This window comes from Cibotium barometz, chromosome 25, assembly GCF_041138505.1.
Source record: "Cibotium barometz isolate CiBa-2024 chromosome 25, ASM4113850v1, whole genome shotgun sequence".
NCBI lineage: Eukaryota > Viridiplantae > Streptophyta > Polypodiopsida > Cyatheales > Cibotiaceae > Cibotium > Cibotium barometz.
The window spans coordinates 22,288,198-22,308,009 of record NC_141070.1 but is presented as its reverse complement, the minus strand read 5'-3'; the positions used below and the strand labels follow the sequence as shown (position 1 = coordinate 22,308,009).

The 19,812-nt window shown below is 41.2% G+C and overlaps 1 protein-coding gene across 1 annotated transcript in view; it reads left to right on the top strand.

The window, feature by feature from the left end:
- LOC147624346 (alpha-mannosidase 2-like) overlaps positions 1–8,052 on the top strand; it is a 28,901-nt gene extending 20,849 nt beyond the window's left edge. Inside the window, 3 exon segments of the mRNA XM_086819323.1 lie at positions 4,577–4,609; positions 4,699–4,743; positions 4,746–8,052. Coding sequence (XP_086675449.1) covers positions 4,577–4,609; positions 4,699–4,743; positions 4,746–7,499 — 2,832 coding nt within the window. The 3' untranslated portion in view covers positions 7,500–8,052.
- Positions 8,053–19,812: the final 11,760 nt, after the last annotated feature.

The window sequence follows — 19,812 nt, the reverse complement described above, 5'->3', positions numbered from 1 at the left end:
GCAAAAATCTCAATTTCAGCTGTTGTACTTGCCGGTACAGGTTTGGTACATCATTGGTGAGCACTTAGTACTGCTGTACAGTACTTTGAAAGGGGAACAGAGCACATTTAAGGTGCTGTCCTAAATCTGCAGCAACCAGATTTTGGTGATTTTATCACATACAGTGGGAGTAGAGTTGCATTTGTGCTTCCGCAGTGGGAGATAAACTTTGGGAGAACAACTGTGAGCACTTTGTGTGCTTTTGGTGCAGTGTTTGCACATTTTGCAGGGAGTCAGGCATTGACAGGTTGCATATTGCTATGGCAACCACCACAGGTGAGAGCTCTTCATTGCTTCACATCAAGAAGCTTGAAGACTTACATAACTATGATATTTGGCAATGGACGATGAGTTCAAAGCCACTTTTCTCTTATGCACTTTGCCAGAGAGTTGGGACACATTCAGGACAGCCACTAGCAATTCAAATGCTATGCTGTCATATGTAGATGTTGAGGGTGCTCTTCTTCAAGAAGAGATGAACAGGAAGAACTATTCTGTTGGAAAGTCCAATGCAATGAATGCACGTGGGAGATCCCAGCAAAGGGGAAAAACCCAAGAACGGGGAAGGAGCAAGTCTCGCTCCAAAAAGGACTTGGAATGCCATTATTGTGGCAAGAAGGGACACATCAAAAAGCAATGCTACAAATGGAAGAATGATCAAAAGGAAAAGGGAAAAGGCAAAGACAAAGACAAAGATGAAGCCAAAGATGCAAAGCCAAAGGGCAAAAGTGGAGTCAAGATTGAAGAAGTCAATGTGTCACATGCAGGTGACAGTGAGGATGAAGTCCTATTCACGTCTTCACTTGATGCCCATTCACTTCTTACAGGAGATGGTCATGGTATGCACTCATGGATCATTGATTCAGGTGCCTCCTTTCATGTCACAGGTTGCAGAGACTTGTTTGTCAGGTATACTGCTGGCAATGAAGGAGTAGTTTATTTGGGTGATAACCATGCATGCAAGATTCTTGGCAGAGGTGATGTGAGGCTTGTGTTTTCAGATGGCTCACAGCTTGTGCTCCATGATGTCAGGCATGTGCCTGAGATCAAGAAGAACCTGCTTTCTACTGGACAGCTTGATGATGTTGATTATGTTACCACATTTGGTCGTGGAAAGTGGAAGATTAGTAAGGGCTCACTGGTTGTTGCCAGAGGCTCTAAGGTGGACACTCTTTATTTCATGCATGCTGGTGTTTGTCACCATGCTAATGTAAATGCAACCGAGCTGCCGGAAATCTCTATGTGGCATAGCCGGTTGGGACACATGAGTGTCAAAGGAATGGAGCAATTGTCTCGTTTTGGTTACTTGCCTTCTCTAAAGTTTTCAAGTTTTCAGTTTTGTGAGCATTGTATATATGGCAGGCAACTCCAGTGCCCCCACAAGAAAGCTCTTGGACAGAAAGATGCTCAGTTAGAGCTTGTGCATACATATGTATGTGAGATGCCTCAGCTTTCTTTGGGAGGGGCAAAATACTTTGTGTCCTTTATTGATGATGCCATACGCAAGGTGTGGGTTTATCCTCTTCGTTTGAAGAGTGATACATTCTCAGTGTTTCAGAAGTTTGTTGCTCATGTTGAGAATCAAACTGGCAAAACACTGAAGGCTTTGCGTTCCGACAATGGTGGAGAGTATATGTCCAAACAGTTTCAGGAATTTTGTGATGCTAAAGGCATCAAGAGGGAGCTCTCTACTCCTTATGATCCTCCACAAAACGGGACAGCAGAGAGGATGAACAGGACCATTCAGGAGAAGGTCCGTTCTATGTTGTCACATGCTGCATTACCTCATGGTTTTTGGGCTGAAGCTGTTATGACAGCCGTTCATCTTATAAACAGGTCACCTAACACGAGGCTTGGTGGTCACACCTGATGCAAAGCCAAGATACAAAGCCAGGTTAGTGGCTAAGGGCTTCAACAGGAATATGGTGTGGACTTTGATGAAATCTTCTCTCCAGTGGTCAAAATGACCACACTTAGAGCTGTTTTAGCTTTGGTTGCTCATGATGATCTGGACTTGATTCAGATGGATGTGAAGACTGCTTTTCTTCACGGTGATCTCCATGAGGAGATATATATGCAACAGCCAAAGAGTTATGCAGTGAATGGAAAGGAGAAGCTTGTATGCAAGCTGAAAAAGAGTCTTTATGGGCTCAAACAGGCACCAAGGGAATGGTATCATAAATTTGATACATTCATGAAATCCCAAGATTTCAGGAGGAGTGACATAGATCACTGCTTATACACCAAGAAAGCTTTGGATGGCAGTCTATTGATCCTCATCTTGTATGTTGATGATATGTTGATTGCCGGGAAATCTCGTAAAGAGATGGATGCCTTGAAGAAGAGGCTGCATCAAACCTTTGATATGAAGGATTTGGGTGATGCAAATCACATTTTGGGTATGCGGATCCTTCGGGACAGAAATCAGCATGTGTTGTATTTGTCTCAGAAGGAATACATTGGCAAAGTTTTGCGGAGGTTCAATATGGACGGGGGGAAAGAAGACTAGTACTCCTTTGCCTCCATATGTGAAACTCAGTGCTATGGACAGCCCACAGTCAGATAGTGGCAGGGCTGATATGGCCAAGATTCCGTATGCTTCAGCTTGTGGCAGTCTCATGTATGCCATGGTTGCTACTAGGCCGGACATTGCATTTGCAGTGGGAGTGGTTAGTAGATACATGGCCAACCCTGGCAAGAAGCATTGGGAAGCAGTGAAAGGTGTCATGGATATCCAAGATGCAGAAGTGCACTGCCTTATCTACTACAAAGACCGAGTATATTGCAGCCACAGAGGCTTGCAAGGAGGCATTATGGCTATCTCGGTTAGTGGTTGATTTGGGTTATACAGGGGATATTCCATTGTTGCATTGTGATAGTCAGAGTGCCATCTTGTTGGCAAAAAACCCTGTCTTTCATGCAAAGACGAAGCATGTGGATGTGAAGTATCACTTCATCAGAGAGGTGATAGAGAACAAGCAAATTCAGCTTGTTAAGATTCATACGGATGACAACCCGGCTGATCTGTTGACAAAGAGTTTGCATCCAGAGCGGTTTGCTCATTGCAAACACTTGATGGGCATTGGATGAGGCCAGTTTCAGCCTTGATATGGCCTTGTATATTATCATGTACATGCTGATTTTTCTTTTCCTTTACTTAAGGGCACTTTGCCTTTAAGTGGGAGGTTGTTGGGGTAAAGGCATTATGCCCACCCTTATAGTGTGTACAAGCCCATAAGTTATAGTACATAGTACACTTAGTACATTAATGTACGAAGTGCACTATGTGTACTAGTGCAAATATACATGTGTGATAGGGGAGTCACACACTCATATCATGAGTTGACTTATCCCCACATGTCTCTCTCTCTCTCTCTCTCTCTCTCCCTTCTCTCTGTGTATGTCTTCCACATGAAACCCTAATTAATTCTCCCATTCATCTGATTGGGGAGGAGATCCAGACACGAGGAGATTTACTTCAAGATTCGGCCTTACCATTGGCTTAGGAGTGATTTCTTGGAGCAGCAAGAAGCAACCACTGTTGCCTTGGGCACAGTATCGGGTTGCTTGTGGTGCTACTTGCGAGGTGGTGTGGCTGAGGAGGTTACTTGGCGAGATCGGGTTTCCGTAGAAGGAACCCACGGTCATCTAGTGTGACAACCAGAGTTGTATAGCTATTGCTCGGAACCTGGTCTTCCATGCCCGGACCAAACATATAGAGATACAATATCACTTTGTTTGAGAGAAGATTTTGGATGGTGACATCTTGCTAGCCTTTTGTTTGTCGGAGGACAATGTGGCGGACCTGCCTCTTCCTCAGCAGATGCTCCGTCAGCACTCCATCTCACTAGGATTGGTTCTAGGTCCAGGAGCTGAGAGGGGGTGTTAGCCATCATCTCTTGTCTGTACCATACTATACCATAGGGAGTGAGGGCTTGTGATTTGGTGTGCCCGCCCGTAGGAGTCGTCCTTGATCATGTCCATATTTTCTTCCCATTTTTTCCAGTTTTGGTAGGTGTGTAGTCGTGGGGGGCTGTTTTTTTTCTCTCTAGTCGGCCTGTAGGAGTCGGCTGGCCAGGAGGGGCCCGGACTAGGGGCTGGCCGACCAGGCCATGCTGGGCAACCTGGTCGTGGGGCCCATATCGGGGGCTGTCGGCCCTGTTTATACAGGTCGACTGGCTGCCCCAGCCCATATATAGATGGGCACCTTGCCCCCCCACATCATTGTACCAATTTTAGTGTGTATATACAGAGTTTCACATCACATCTCTTCTCCAGCATTTCTGCATTTTCTGCTCTCTGTTTTCAGTCTCATTTCCACTGCACATTCCGACAGATTCGAGGTTGCGTGCTGCAAAGGGAAGAAATTCCACCCACTTTACTGCTCATGGATGTAACTTTGCAGCACATTAAATACCAATCGATTGTTTGGCTATTGAGTTTAATTTTTTAAAAGATGATATTCGTAAGGGAGTTGTACTTTGAAACTTCAGTTTCTCAATCAAAGAGACTAATGATGGTGGTATGGTTGTAACAGGCCAATTCTCATTACTACGCCATCATTGAACAAGTATGTTCTTTTCATATCCTTCTTGTATGGGACTGCCTGAACATTAAAATTTTTCTTTGTTAGGCTAACTAACCTTGTCCGTGTTGCAGATTACAGAGGGAAACCTCTGGCTCCAGGACACAGTGGGTGCTACTCGCTCCAGGACACAGTGGGTGCTACTCCAAAAAATGCGTGGGCTATTGATCCATTCGGACACTCACCTACGATGACGTATCTTTTAAATCAAATGGGTTTTCAGAATATGCTCATTCAGAGGACACACTATGAGGTGAAGAAAGTTCTTGCACAAGAGCAAAATTTGGAGTTTTTCTGGAGGCAGAGCTGGGATACATACAATACTACTGACATTTTCTGCCACATGATGCCGTTTTATTCCTATGATATTCCGCACACATGTGGGCCAGAACCAGCCATCTGTTGTCAGTTTGATTATTGGCGTCTACCAGGGTTTGGCTCTGCACAGCATTGTCCATGGGGGTATAATCCACAACAGATAACTTTGAGTAATGTGCAAGAGAGGTCTGAAAAATTGTTGGATCAATACAGGAAGAAATCCACCTTGTACAAGACAAATACACTCCTGGTGCCGCTTGGAGATGATTTCCGCTACATCACCATTGCAGAAGCAGATCTGCAGTTTGAGAATTATCAGAAGATTTTTGATTATATCAATGCACATCCTAAATTAAAGGCAGAAGTGCAATTTGGGACTTTAGAAGACTACTTCACAGCTGCAAAGGCAGAAATGGGTGCACAAGAAGGCAAGTCAAAGTTCCCGTCTCTGTCGGGAGATTTTTTCACATATGCAGACAGGGTACATGATTATTGGAGTGGATATTATGTGTCACGTCCTTACTATAAATCTGTAGACCGGATTTTGGAGGAAACGTTGCGGGCAGCTGATGTCTTGTTTTCACTCTCCTTGGCATACTGTCAAACATCAGATCAAAGTGGTTTCCCTTTGCCTTTCAGTGAGAAGCTAATTGCTGCTCGTAGAACGCTTGCATTATTTCAGCACCATGATGGCATAACCGGCACTGCAAAGAACCATGTGGTGGTGGATTATGCAAGAAGGATGCACTCAGCCCTCTTAGACCTGCAGGGGTTTATGGCACAAGGTATGGGTGCATTGCTTGGTAAACGTGTTGGAGAAAGCATGTGCAGAGATGCAGATTTGGACATTTTTGTGCCCGAGAAACATCAAACATCACATGATGGGCTGCCAATCAGGAAGGTAGTTGATGTAGTTTCTGACCAGGTACAGAGAGTAGTCATTTACAATCCCCTCGAGGAGGGAATAAATCAGATTGTGATGGTCCTTGTGGAGAGGACAGATGTATGTGTCATGAACTCTGACTGGCAACCTGTTGAGAGTCAAGTTAGTCCTGAGTGGGTGATTACTAAAAACAAGGTTGGCAGCAGGCACCGGCTGCACTGGCAGGCTCAGGTTCCACCCATGGGGATTCAAACATTCTTCGTTTCTGCTGCAAAGGATTCACAATCATGTAAGACTCCAGAGCTTGCACGAGTGAAGATTTTTCATGCACCGGATACATTCTCTTGTCCACCTCCTTATAAATGCTCTCAAACAGAAGAAGAGATGGTCGAAATACAAAATCAGCATCAAACACTGGCCTTCTCAGTCCAGAATGGACTTCTTCTAAGTGTGAAAAACCACAAAGATGGCACTGAGATGGCTTTAAAGGAAGACATTGCTTTTTATTCTAGTCGTGGAAGTGGAGCTTATCTCTTTAAACCTGTTGGAGAAGCTAAATCCATAGTTAATCCAGATGGTTTGATCATAGTGACCGTAGGGCCTTTAATGCAGGAGGTGTATACAGAACCAAAAAGCGACTGGATCCCTTCTCCAGCCAGCCGCAGGGCCCGTCTCTATAATGGGGTGGACTCCGTACAAGCTTTCATGGCAGAAATGGAGTATCATGTGGAATTGCTAGACTACAATTACAATGACAAGGAGCTTATTGTAAGATTTGAATCAGATCTGGATACTGGCAGTACCTTCTTTTCTGACCTAAACGGATTCCAAACCATAGCTAGAGAGACTCGTCGTAAAATTCCTCTCCAAGGAAACTATTATCCAATGCCAGCACTTGCATTTTTACAAGGGACAGAGGGCTATAGATTTTCTATTCACTCTCGCCAGGCCCTTGGTGTAGCAAGTTTGAAAAGCGGGGCATTGGAGGTGATGCTTGACAGGAGATTAACACGGGATGATGAGCGAGGTCTGGGGCAAGGAGTGCTTGACAATCGTCCCATGGATGTCACCTTTCACCTGCTACTAGAAAGCAATATTGCATCCCTGCCAGACATTGCTGCCTCCACTCCCCGAGTGCCGTCTCTCCTTTCTCATCGAGTGTTGGCTCAGCTCAGCTACCCCATACATAAATTCCTTGGCAAGATTGAGAATGCCTCAGTCGCCCAGAGCTCTTTTCTGCAGAAGAGGTTTGCACCACTAGCAATGAACTTTCCTTGTGATCTGCATGTAGTAAGCTTGAAAGTTCCCAAGCCACTACAATTTTTGAGATCCAAATCTGTTGAGAAGGCAAAGTACGCTCTTACTGTACATCGTAGAGGATGGGATACTTCTTATTGCAGGAAGGGTCAGACACGGTGCAGCAAAATGGCTGATGAAAGCATGAATCTATTTGATCTTTTTGATAATCTCCGTGTGACTACTGCAAAGCTCTCTTCTTTGAACTTACTACATGATAATCCTGAAGAATTTGGTGTTGTGGAGTCTTTGGGTAGGAAACAGCTGGGAGGGTTTACTGAGCAGAAAGGATTCCTTAGTTTGTCTCCTATGGAGATACAGACTCTGAAGCTGGATTTGTCATTGGACAAGAGGAAGGGGGTCTTGTTGGATACATAGCTTTGGTGTCTTGCTCCTGTGTGGAGAAACACACTTCAAAATTTCTGTACTCCTAGGATATTAAGCCTGATGCTTTTAAACTACAGAAGACCACACTGAGCTTGTGCTGGAGGTGGGGATGTTGATACGCTTAGCCTCCTGCTCATATCAAGGGGACTACAAGTTAATCACCTGAGAACTCTTTATATATCAGCACCAGCCTTCCCTGGGCATTGCTCCTTCCAAAAGAGAGCAAATGAAAATGATGCTCTTATTTTAGCAAAAGCTTCAGAAAGATATGTTAGATCCAAAATATCATGTTTCAATTGTGGGCCTTTACGGTCAGTAGGGTGATAAGCTGGTTACAACTTACAATAGGCCGGCAACATGTTTAGTTTTTTGAAAGAGTGAAGAGAGGGAGTGTGATGAGGCCACTGCCATCACTGTGTGAGAAGGCAAAGAGAAAGCTTACAATCGAAGGTCAAAGATTGCATGGCCGCTTTGAATTGTGTCGAGGTGGGTCTTGCTACTCTGAATTCATTGCCCCAACTCAATGTATTTCATTTTTATGGCTGGTCCTCCTTCCTTTACTTGCATCAATTTCTGTTTCTTGCGCTGTCTGCACTTTGCATGAGTGTTTAGGCAGGCTCTGCACCACCTGTTCTGCCAACTGCACGATTCAAAACAAACATGAACCGGTTCAATTTGATATGCCTCACTTGAGCCCCTTGTCCGGTGATTCAGCTTGGCAATGGTTGATCTTCACAGCTGCAACTAGGGTGCTTGGACAGCTGTGCCTGTGGTTTGTAAGTCGGTATGTTTGTATCGTTTTGATCTCTTGGCGGATTAGGTGTAGAGGTCAGTACTGCAGTCTGCTGGTCTGTACCAATTGTTGGGACGTATCGACCTTTGGGCGTTACCGTCCAGATAGACGTACCTATCATTGGAAGCAAACAACGTACCGATTGAGGTGCTAGCCACTTGAATAATTTGTGTGAATTGAATGTATCAAAGGCTTGTTTTTGTCTAGAAAAATGTGGTACATTGAATCACATGCATTTTCAAATAGTTGTCAAGATTATGGCACCATCTTACATCAGTTGGTAAAGTGATTAAGAGGTACATGGGTTGGCATGTGGATAAGCCATTGGGTGGCTTGACATGACCATGGTGATCGATAACCCTCGAATCTGATGAGTGCCTTAGCCCAATCGAAGAATATGCTGTGAAGTATTGTTCTATCTCAAATAGAACCGAGCAAAATACCATGTGGTGCAAACTATGCAGTGTTGAGAATAGATAACATACCATCCAAAATAGAATGGAGCTGCTCCAAACCTCAAAAAAAAAAAAGAAAGCACAAAAATAGTGAGTTCTACCCAAGACTTCCATAGAACCACCATTTTTTCCCCGCAATCACCAACGTGTTGATGTGCACGTGTGAACTAGACATAGGCTTAATAACCTTATGCATTCACTTGGGTCCTAGTCAGTGCTCGATAAAAACAATTCTTTCAACTAATCAAAATAAGGACAACTCCTCAATCTACCCGGTGAGCACTGGTCCTAGTCCATGTCTGTCCCATTGTTTTACATCTGCATGCAAGCACTTTAACCAGTCCACATAAAAGTTCTTGCAAAAGTCACCTTCACTATTCTTCATGTTTCACATGTACTAACAGTACTAGCTCTATTTGTTGATTACAAAGATTATTCCATTCACGCCAAATCCAGTATACCACTTTACTAGGGATCAACTTAGAGATGAGTTCTTGAGGACCTTCAAGCTAGGTAATTCTCATGATATGATAGGACAAGAAAATTATAATCTGCAAATGCTTAAAGGAGTGGCTGTACCAAAACTAATCACTAGGGTCATGGTGTTTATGTCAAGGCTAACCCAAGGGAGTTCATGCTAAAGCAATGGGAAGCACCACCCAACATAAATTAAGAGAGAGTAGAACCCACTGCAACATTGGAAGAGTTCTAAAAAGCAAACACTTAATTGATCCCCCGCTCCATTTGTTGCAGCTTATATCGACATGGTTACATTGATAAAGCAAGAGGTACAGGAAACGAGGACACAAAAGGAGAGGAATGTGCAAGAAGAATTCATAAGGCCGCTTAGAAAGGAGGTGAAAGAATTGAAGGTGCGGGAGCACAGGCAGGAGCATGATGCACTTCAAGCAACTCAACGGGCCACTCCATATCAAACTGCCCTCAGAGAAAGTGTTGCACATTTTGTGAGAAAGCAGGCCATGATGCAAATGAATGTTACTTCATGAAAGGATTTAAGAAGATACAAAACCTAGGGGCAAGGCATATGTAGAAGATTACATGGTCACAAGGCAAAGCAAAGGCACCTACCTACACCAAAGGAGCTAGCACTAGTAAACAAGATCAAATATAGGTACCAACCCATGCACGGAGCCTTCTTGAGTGTCATGGAGGACCTACAATGTACACCACCATTGGAGCTTCCTTCTCCATCAGGGGAAAGGAGATACTAAAAGGATGCGAGGTTAAGATAAGCCTACCACCCCCAACCTCTAATTCAGGTCTACCTGACAGGTGCCACAATCATAGATAAAAGGAGCTCATGACTTACAGTACATATCAATGGAAGAAGCATCAAAGGTGCCATCATAGATGGAGATTCAGGTGTGAATATCTTGCCATAGGCCACTAGAAGAAGCGTAGGATTGAGGATCACCCATCCAGCCAACTTCACCATAAGGGTTGTAGACTAGAGGCAGGTGGTACCACCTGCCTCTAGTCTACAACCCTTAGATAGGTGGTACCACTAGGTATAGTGGAAGGAGTATCTACCAAAAATCAAGGGTTATCCTTCGTTGTAAATTTTATAGCAGTAGACATCCTCCATGGTTCCTACCCACTAATCCTAGGTAGACCACCAGAGTTAAGAGTAGCACGAGCAATACATGATTGGGGGCATGACACATTGCATGTGTCATGGGAAAACATGTTGGTTCCCCTCATGCAAGTCCCAGGCAATGATAAGCAAAAGGAACTAAACTTCACCAATGGAGGAGAGGTACCTAAGAGCTCCTACCAAGATGAGATAAGGGAACTAAACTTAGGCATAGAAGAGGACCCTAAACCAATTAAGATTGCAACATGGGTATGGAAACATGAGGACGTACTGAAACAGGTGAAAGATTTCATGCACGGGCATAAAGATGTATTTGCCTAGTCTTATCAAGATTTGGTGGGGGTATCCTCAACCATTGGTACCCACTAGATACTGTCACCAGGCTGGACATTTCCTAGTATGAAAGGGGTATGGTGGACTCCAGGACGTCTAAATATTTGGAAAGTATAAGCTTTGGGAATGGGGGATTATCTTGGAATTCAAAGGATCACACTCCTAAAATCTAGGAGGGTTATTATTTTTGGCCCGACTTCGATGGAAATTTTGTTCGCATCATTATGTCTGGAATTGAGAAAATGGGGGGAAATACCAAAGCACATTTGGTAGAAGGTCTACCAGTTGGGATATTTTTAAAGGTAAATATTTTGGGAGAACCCATCTCTTAGATTGGGACATGTGGCAAGAAAGTGGATCAAAGTGAGACAAGTGGCCTCACACTTGTCACTTTAGCTATGGTGTGGCTCTAGACTTGTCATTATAGCCTTCCCTTGCCATTTTAGCTCATGGGAGGCCCAAATCTATAAATTGGAGCCCTCTCTCTTCATCTGGAGAGGCTCTCTTCTTGCTGCAAAGTCTCTACCACCGTTATAGGCTGCCCTAATGATGGCTCCTCTCTTTCTCTCTCTCTTGAAAGCTGCCCATGAAGTATATTGGTTGTTGGGGAGTGTTTTAGAGGCTTCCATTGTGAAGAAATACTAAAGACAAGGGTATTTAATCATTTTATTATGATATCTAGTCATTGTACTTGTTGTACCAACCCTTGTACTTATTGTACCAGCCACTATACTTGATGTACCAACCCTTGTACTTGTTTTACTAGCCACTATACTTGTTGTACCAACCATTATACTTATGGTACCAACCATTATACTTGTTGTATTAGCCATTGTACCACCCATTATACTTGTTGTACGGCTTGAATGGATAGATAAACCTGTTGTACCAGCTCTATTGCATGAAGACCCATGGGTTTTGGGAAAGAATCAATACCCACATATAGGTATATGGATCATATTATTGGCTCGGCATTTCTACAGCCTGTGCACCCGACTGGATTTTATGGTTGTCTTGTGTTGGGCTATGTTATGGCATTTGAATATGGATAATATGGCATCTCTCGTGGGGAGAGTAAGGCCCTCAAAGCTTGTACATGATATTAATCTCCTTGGGTAATAAAATACTCCAAGGGGGAGACCCCACATGTTTAGCACTCTTTCCATATGGATATTGTGGATTATATTATCAAGCTTACATGCAAGCTATATGGAGATATATCTGGGGATATCTTAAGGATATGGTGAGGAGATATTTCTTTTGGCTTCATGAACAACCTGGCAAAGAAAAGCTAAGTATACTTTGAGTTTGCAAAGTTGGTCCTTTTGCTATTTACTATGAAGTGTTTTTGATGTTCACTAAACCTTGTATAGCCATGCAAGGAGAAAGGTGTTGTTGTTTGCCTTTAGATGGTTTCAGGAAAACATTGTTTATGGCTCCCTTTATTTGGGATGAATTGGACTTATGGAACTCATGGTTCACATACCCTCTGTGTAGTGTTCTCTTGTCCTACGTGCTCTCTTGAAGATTGTTTCTACCATGTGCGGGTGGGACAATAGAGAGCAGATGGAAGGGAGCACGGACACTTCAGAGGGTAGTGTCAAGCATAACATACCCTGTGTAGTGTTCTCTTGTCTTACGTGCTCTCCTAAAGCTTGTTTCTACCATGTGTGGGTTGAACAATAGAGAGCAAATGGAAGGGAACATGGGAACTTGACGGGGTAGTGTTAGTTGGTGGCCGAAATGCCTTTAAACAATGTGTAACATAAATGCTTTTGGAACACCAGGTTATCTATGCCTGCGCAAGTGATTGATTTATCTTATTACTTGAGCCTACCTCTCATCCGAGGTGTGTGGTCAGAGTACCTACATGGAGTGCAAGTGGTAGATTGGACATGATACTTGGTTGGTTGCTTGTGCACATCTCTCTTTTACGGTTATGTGGATTAAGTGGCATATGTTTAAGGCTATGGCCAATTTCAGTGTCTAATTGCATTAATGGTCAAGTGTTTTGCGAAACCCCCGGGCCCACCGGAAGTCACAGATACCACTTGAGAAATACCTACTTTGGATGGAATAGAACATCTAAGGGAGAGGATGATGGAAGCTGGATGCTATTTCCCATGCACATAAGTAGGAAATTTCATCTACAAAGTTGGAAAGGGGGGGTGGGTAGAGAGAGAGAGAGAGAGAGAGAGAGAGAGAGAGAGATCTTCCACGAGCTTCCGAGAAATTCTCAAGAGCTTTTGCCTTAGTCCCTTTTATTACTCTCACTAGGTCACGAGAATAAAAAATGATAACATTATGCAAGACATTCTACTAACTTGATCAATAATTCCATACAATGCAGCATTATCCAAAACCAACCTTTTGCATTTGTAATTGCTATATAAAGGATAGGAGCTAGCTCCTATTCTTTATCAAAAAAGTCATGGATACATAGTAGACAAAGTTTTAATCTAAAAGCTTGCATACAATACATAGCCTTCATTAAAAAACGAGATGGATGTTCTTTATAAATAAAGTCATGGACAATCCAAAAGGCCATATGTATATAATGTTGCCTCAAGGATAGGTGTGTGGATGTGATAAAGCTTCCCTTATATTATGTTCTAGTATCATTGGCTAATGTATAAACATGTTCTCATTCTGATGCAGTCCCAAGACTCGTACGAATATGTAATATATATGGTTCCAGGAAACATAAGACTTTTTCCCATGAACCTTTTGGAAATCAGGACATGTACACCAAGGTTGAGTCTATATGTTATGTGTACCTCATAGCATATTTTCTTTGGCCCATATCTTTCTATCTTGAACACCTCATGCTCATATTATTTGATGACTTTTTCAAAAGTCATTGCTCTATACATTGATAATGCAAAATTTATTCTCCTCTCTACTTCTCGTGAAATGCATGTTCTATAAACAGTTATTGCTCTATCCATTGATAATGCAAAATTTATTCTCCTCTCCACGTGAAATGCATGTTCTCCATTTCATGCAAATTCCACTTCTTTCGACTGAGTCCATGGCCATTGTTGATATGTGGGATCTACCCTTACCTAAAGAACCACTAGATCTCATGAAGCTCATCAGACCACCATCGCCCGCCCCTTAACAGACTCTGGCATTGCCAATCCAGCCACATGGCCAACGCATGACATGTACCCATTACCTTGTACAATACCTTGTAATCATCAACCCGTTAGGATTTGGATGTAATCGACAAGTGCAGATGTATAAGTGACCTATGTGAACTTTGCAAAATTAGACATACTTAGCCAGTGAGTAAGTCAATTGGAGAGAAGTAGATTCTCACTCACTCACTCACACTCTAGTGTATTTTGATGGAGTAATGCACAACAGTTCTCAGTTATAACCTTATCTCATAGATGATAGTGCAATCCTGTTGCATCTACTTTAACTGTGCGTGATCTTCTTTTATTGCAAGGCGGTTTGGGGTGTAGTATAGACGCAATACAACCCAAGGCGGTTTAGGCTGTAGTACAAACGTAATAGAAGCCTATGAGTGGAGCGAAAACACAGAGAAATGAAAGAGGCATGGAAATCTGCAAGTGCAACGATACCACTTCCACCCCTTTACCAATAATAATTTCTCCAACAAAGACAATAGGCTACTAAAGCAGAACCATCGGGCGTACTATATGTTGATCCATAGGATCCACTCTTACTTGAAGTGTCGCTTGACCTTGTTGTCAATAGAGCAAGACGAATGTTCGCCATTTGATTAGGATAGATCCGGCAATGCTTGGATACTCACTATGTAGGATTGCCAGTCTCAACATTGCGGCCGACAAGCGCACGCACATGCACACGCACACGCACACGCACACGCAAAGATGCACATAGATAGAGTGCTAAAGGAGACTATGTGATCAAAAGGTTTTTTTGTTGATGGGTGTAGACATAAATTTTTACATCCATTTGAAAATATATCCGGGGATCTAATTTTTGTTCACCTTCCTCATCCAGTACAATCAGGCTACCACCTTTTGATGCAAAATTAGCCTCTTGCTTTATTGAAGAAAGCAGTGCTACTTCCTACACCCAAGGCAAAATCCTATGCTAGTCATAAGATGTGACTGTCAGATTGCATGAATCTACTAGGGTGAGTCTGGGCTGATGTGGCACCTTACTCAGCAAGATTCAAAGGCTAATGTGGAACCTTGCTAGGCAAGATTCAACGGCTTGTGCATTTGAATAAATTTATGTACCTTTTCTCTGTTGTCTTTATCATCATAAACTTCTGCCAGCCATGTTAAACATTGAGTTGCAAAGTCAGGTTTTTTCTTTATAGCATTAATCTTGACTAATGCTTGCCTTTTCAATTTGCATGTCTATCTATACCTACAAAATGTTCTGATGAATCTCTTTCACATGTGCATCTATTGATAGTGGTTATGCAAACACATTTTTGCCAATTCCCCAATCAGAGTCATTGAAAGCATACAGTTTAAAATAGTCCAAGGATTGAGCGTGTTAGTATTAGAATACTCACTTGGCAGCTTGCCAATGCTTACTTTCAGGATTGTGCATAAACTTGCTCAACTAGGAGACCCCAAACTGAATGTCTAGCCTCATATTACACCCAACAACCTATGTGTTGATAAAGTGATGCATCAAATGGTTTGTTGAGATATCAAACTCAACTAGTGCTATGGAGACATTGATGACCCACTTGGGTGATAGCTTCCACACTTATGTCACTGGCATGGTTGGTGAGATTTTGGTTGATATGCCGCTAGTGGATGACAAGCTGTGTGAGCCACTTTAGAATACTAGAGTTATGGCTATTGGTAAAGTGTCATTATCTATACAGGATGCCAAAATGAAGTAGTTGAAAGATATACTTCATGTTCCAAACATTAAGAAAAACTTAGTTTCTGTTGGATAAATGGTTGAACAGGGTCTACAAGTGAGGTTCAATCCTGCGGGTATTTTGTGGAGGATTTCAAAAATCAATGCCGCTTGGTTGCAAAGGGTAACAGAAATGGTAGGATGTTTACTTTGGATGTTAATAAGTCTAAGATGAAGGAAAAAGGTATATAGATCAAATGCCTAAGATTAGATGGTGGGGGGGGAGTATTTCTCTAATGAGTTGAGTGGTTTCTTGAAAAGGTAAGAAATCAAGAGACAATTTACATGCAGGTATACTTCGTAGTAGAATGGTGCTATAAAAAGGAAAAATAGGCACATTATAGAAGTGGCACGTGCCTTGATGTTTGAAAAGAATATACCAAATTATTTTTGGGCAAAAGCAGCAATAGCTACTGTTTACATTATAAACAATACCCCCATTGCCAATTATTCATGTTATGACACTTGAACATAAGTTTATAAGCATAAAAATAGATGTCTCACTTGAAAGTGTTTAGGTGTATTGCATATGTACATGCTCCTGATAAAGTGAGAACAAAGCTAGATCCAAAGGCAGAGAAATGCATCTTCATTGGTTATGTTTTGGAGTAGAAATGTTATAGATGTTGTAACCCTACCAGTCGTCGTGAGATGTGAGTAGGCAGAGATGTTATCTTCGATAAGATGAGTAACTGGTATACACCAATAAAGACAACAAATGATATAGATATAAGAAGTAATGATGATGCCCCATATACACAGCATCAATCATAGGTGTGTAGTGGACATGGAGAGTCCTCTAATAGTGGATCCACTGTTAATCCATGTTTAGGTAGGTTGAGGATAGATGTAGGTACACATGTATCATGCAAAGTGAAAGAAAAAGGTAGATCAACCTTTTATACCTAATCTGTCAATAGGTCACACATATGTGGATGGTGGTTCTAGTGTCTCTTAGCAGAGCCTTAATGAGGAGCTTGGCATTTTGCTAATTTGAGGACACATGGTAATGATCTAGGTGTACATAGGTCTATGAGGGTTAGATACCCTTTTGATAGGTTGAGGTATATAGCCCATTATAATGCTTACATGGTAAAAGAAATACAAGAGTTGAAGCCCACTTGTTTTATGCAAGTACTTGGAAATAAAAAATGGGAAGATGCTTATATGGTGAAAGCAGAGTTGACGCCCACTTGTTTTGAGCAAGCACTTGGAAATAAAAAATGGGAAGATGCCATGGATAAGGAGATGGCAATATTGGATGCAAATGCAACAGGGAGATAGTGCTAAGGAAAAGAAGACAATTAGATGTAAGTGGGTGTATAAAGTCAAGCATAACTCACATGTATCAATGAGCAAGTATAAAGGCAAGATTGGTTGAGGGTTATGCACAAACCTATGGCATTGACTATGAGGAGATATTCAACCCAGTTGCAAAAATGGCAAAGGGTCAACTGTGAGAGCTATTACTATGACTGCAACGATGACAAAGGGTTGGTCTTTACATCAGATGGATGTAAAGAATGCTTTCTTGGATGGTGATTTGCAAGAAGAAGTATACATGATGCAGCCACTAGGTTATTTATATGGATTACTTGATTACCACCATTGGTGATAGTGATGCTGGCATACATGAAGTAAGGAGGCTTTTGAAGTAGAAGTTTGAGATGAAGGATTTGGGTGAGCTATGGTACTTCTTGGGCATAGAGATGGTGAGATCACCTTATGGAGTTTTATTATTTTTATAGAGGTAGTAATGCTTGAACATGTTGTCTAAGTATGGTATGACAAGATGTGAGCCTATTTCAATGCCATTGGAGTAAAACACAAATCTTTCCACAGATGTAGGTGAGCTTTTGGAGGACCCCACTATGTATAGGCGCTTAGTGGGGTAGCTTAATCTACATGACCATTACTAGGCTAGATTTGAGCTATATAGTTGGACTTGTGAGCTTGTTTATGCAGGCTCCTAGGAAGCCACACTTAGATGTCGCTAGACATATTCTTAGGTACATGAAAGTCCATACTTGATTATGGACTTTTCTATGAGGTGGCTAGTACAGAGATACAGCTACATAGGTACATAGATACTGATTGGGCTAGTAGTTTCGTAGACATGAGATATACTAGCGGCTTTATGTTTTCTTTTAGGAGTGCTATTGTGAGATGGAGACTGAGCCTAGCACCTGCTTCAACCGGTGTAGCAAAACAACCTTATAGTCATCAAGACCAAATTGTGTATGTACTTTAACTACAACATCACAATACCATTATCACGCTACATAAACTATATGCCTAAATAATAATGCAATGGACACAAATCTTTTATCTTAAATGGCACATATAATTCAACCTTGAAGGTTGAAATCTTCTCTTCATTAGGGCATGCAAGTAGCATGTCATCAACGTATAAATAATGATAAAAATTAATCTTTACATCTCTTTACATAGAGGGTACTCTTAGTTGGACTATTGTAAAAACCATTTGCAAATCAAGTATGTGTTTATCTTTGCATACCATGCTTTGGGAGCCTGTTGAAGGCCATATAAAGCTTTTCTTAATCTATATACTTTAGACTCGTGTCTCTTCTCAATAAAGCCACAAGGTTGAGATATATAAACATCCTTTATGCAAATCACCATTCACTAAAGTAGTCTTGATATCTAATTGATGTACATTCCAACCATGATACGCTGCTAATGCAATAATACCCCTAATTATAGTCATAAGAGACATGGGTGAAGGTGGGTACAAAGGTCCCATCATCATCTATGCCCATCTCCTAAGAATAACCCTCTACAACAAGCATTGCCTTGTAGCAATCAATCATTAGCTTTACGCTTAAAGCTTATAAATCCACTTTGTACCAATGGCCTTTTTACCATAAGACAAGTCTACCAAATACCAGATGTCATTTTTGAAGATTGAGTTGTACTCATCCTAGCATGGCATGCATCCAATGATCATTTTTGAGGATTGAGTCGTACTCATCGTGGCATGGACTACATATAAAATTTTCTTTGCACGTGTCTAATTGGACGTTAAATGGCTTTTGCTATTCACACCCTTTAAAAAAAAAGGTACACTAGAATGCCTCAGAGAAATTAAAGATCACACTTGAGAGCCTTGTGTTGGTGAAGACAAGCTCAGAACATATATATATATATATATATATATATATATATATACATATATACATATATATATATATATACATATATATATATATATACATATATACATATATATATATATATATACATATATACATATATATATATATATACATACATATATACATATATATATATATATACATACATATATACATATATATATATATATACATACATATATACATATATATATATATATATATACATATATACATACATATATACATATATATATATATATATATATATATATATATATATATATATATATATATATATAGAGAGAGAGAGAGAGAGAGAGAGAGAGAGAGAGAGAGAGAGAGAGAGAGAGAGAGAGAGTCCTCGGTTGGTGATGAGCTGCCAACTGTCTACACCCAATCTAAAATGGCATAAACCCTTAATAAATAAATCCTTGCCATCACGATAAGTAAAAATCAACAACAACATTCTAAAACTGGAAGTATATCTTTCTTGTGTGTGCACTCATCTCTGCACATGCTTTTTGTGTGTGTGCAAAAGATGCTCTGCTTTGTAGTCCTCACATTTTCACACTATGGGGTAAGCTCAAAGCATTCAAGCTCACAAAATCTCTCTCTCTGGTTGGGTGCAAACTAAATCCAACCCTCTCCATTCTTGTTTTCTCTTTTGTCATAAAAATGACAATATAAACAATTGTGATAGAGCATATATAGTTTTTGCCTTGAAAGTTCTCATGCTTCCTACTCAATGAAGTGAGCTTATCATCACCAACCTTGAAATCATTAAGTATTAAGTTATTGTATTTGGTAGGAGACTATAAAGGAATTTGATGTGTCAATGAGGTGTAAATGAAGTTTTACATCTAGTTTTGTGAATTTGTAGTACTAGTAAAGTAGTCTGACACTATCAAAAAATTGTGAGATAGAGTATATATAGTTTTGGCCTTCAAAACATGCACCCTATAATGGGAAATGTCATGGTATCTATGAAGAATTTACATTTATATTTTGTGAATGTAGAGTGAAAATCATGTTTGCTAGCATACTAGGTGGGCCTATAATCTTTTTACAT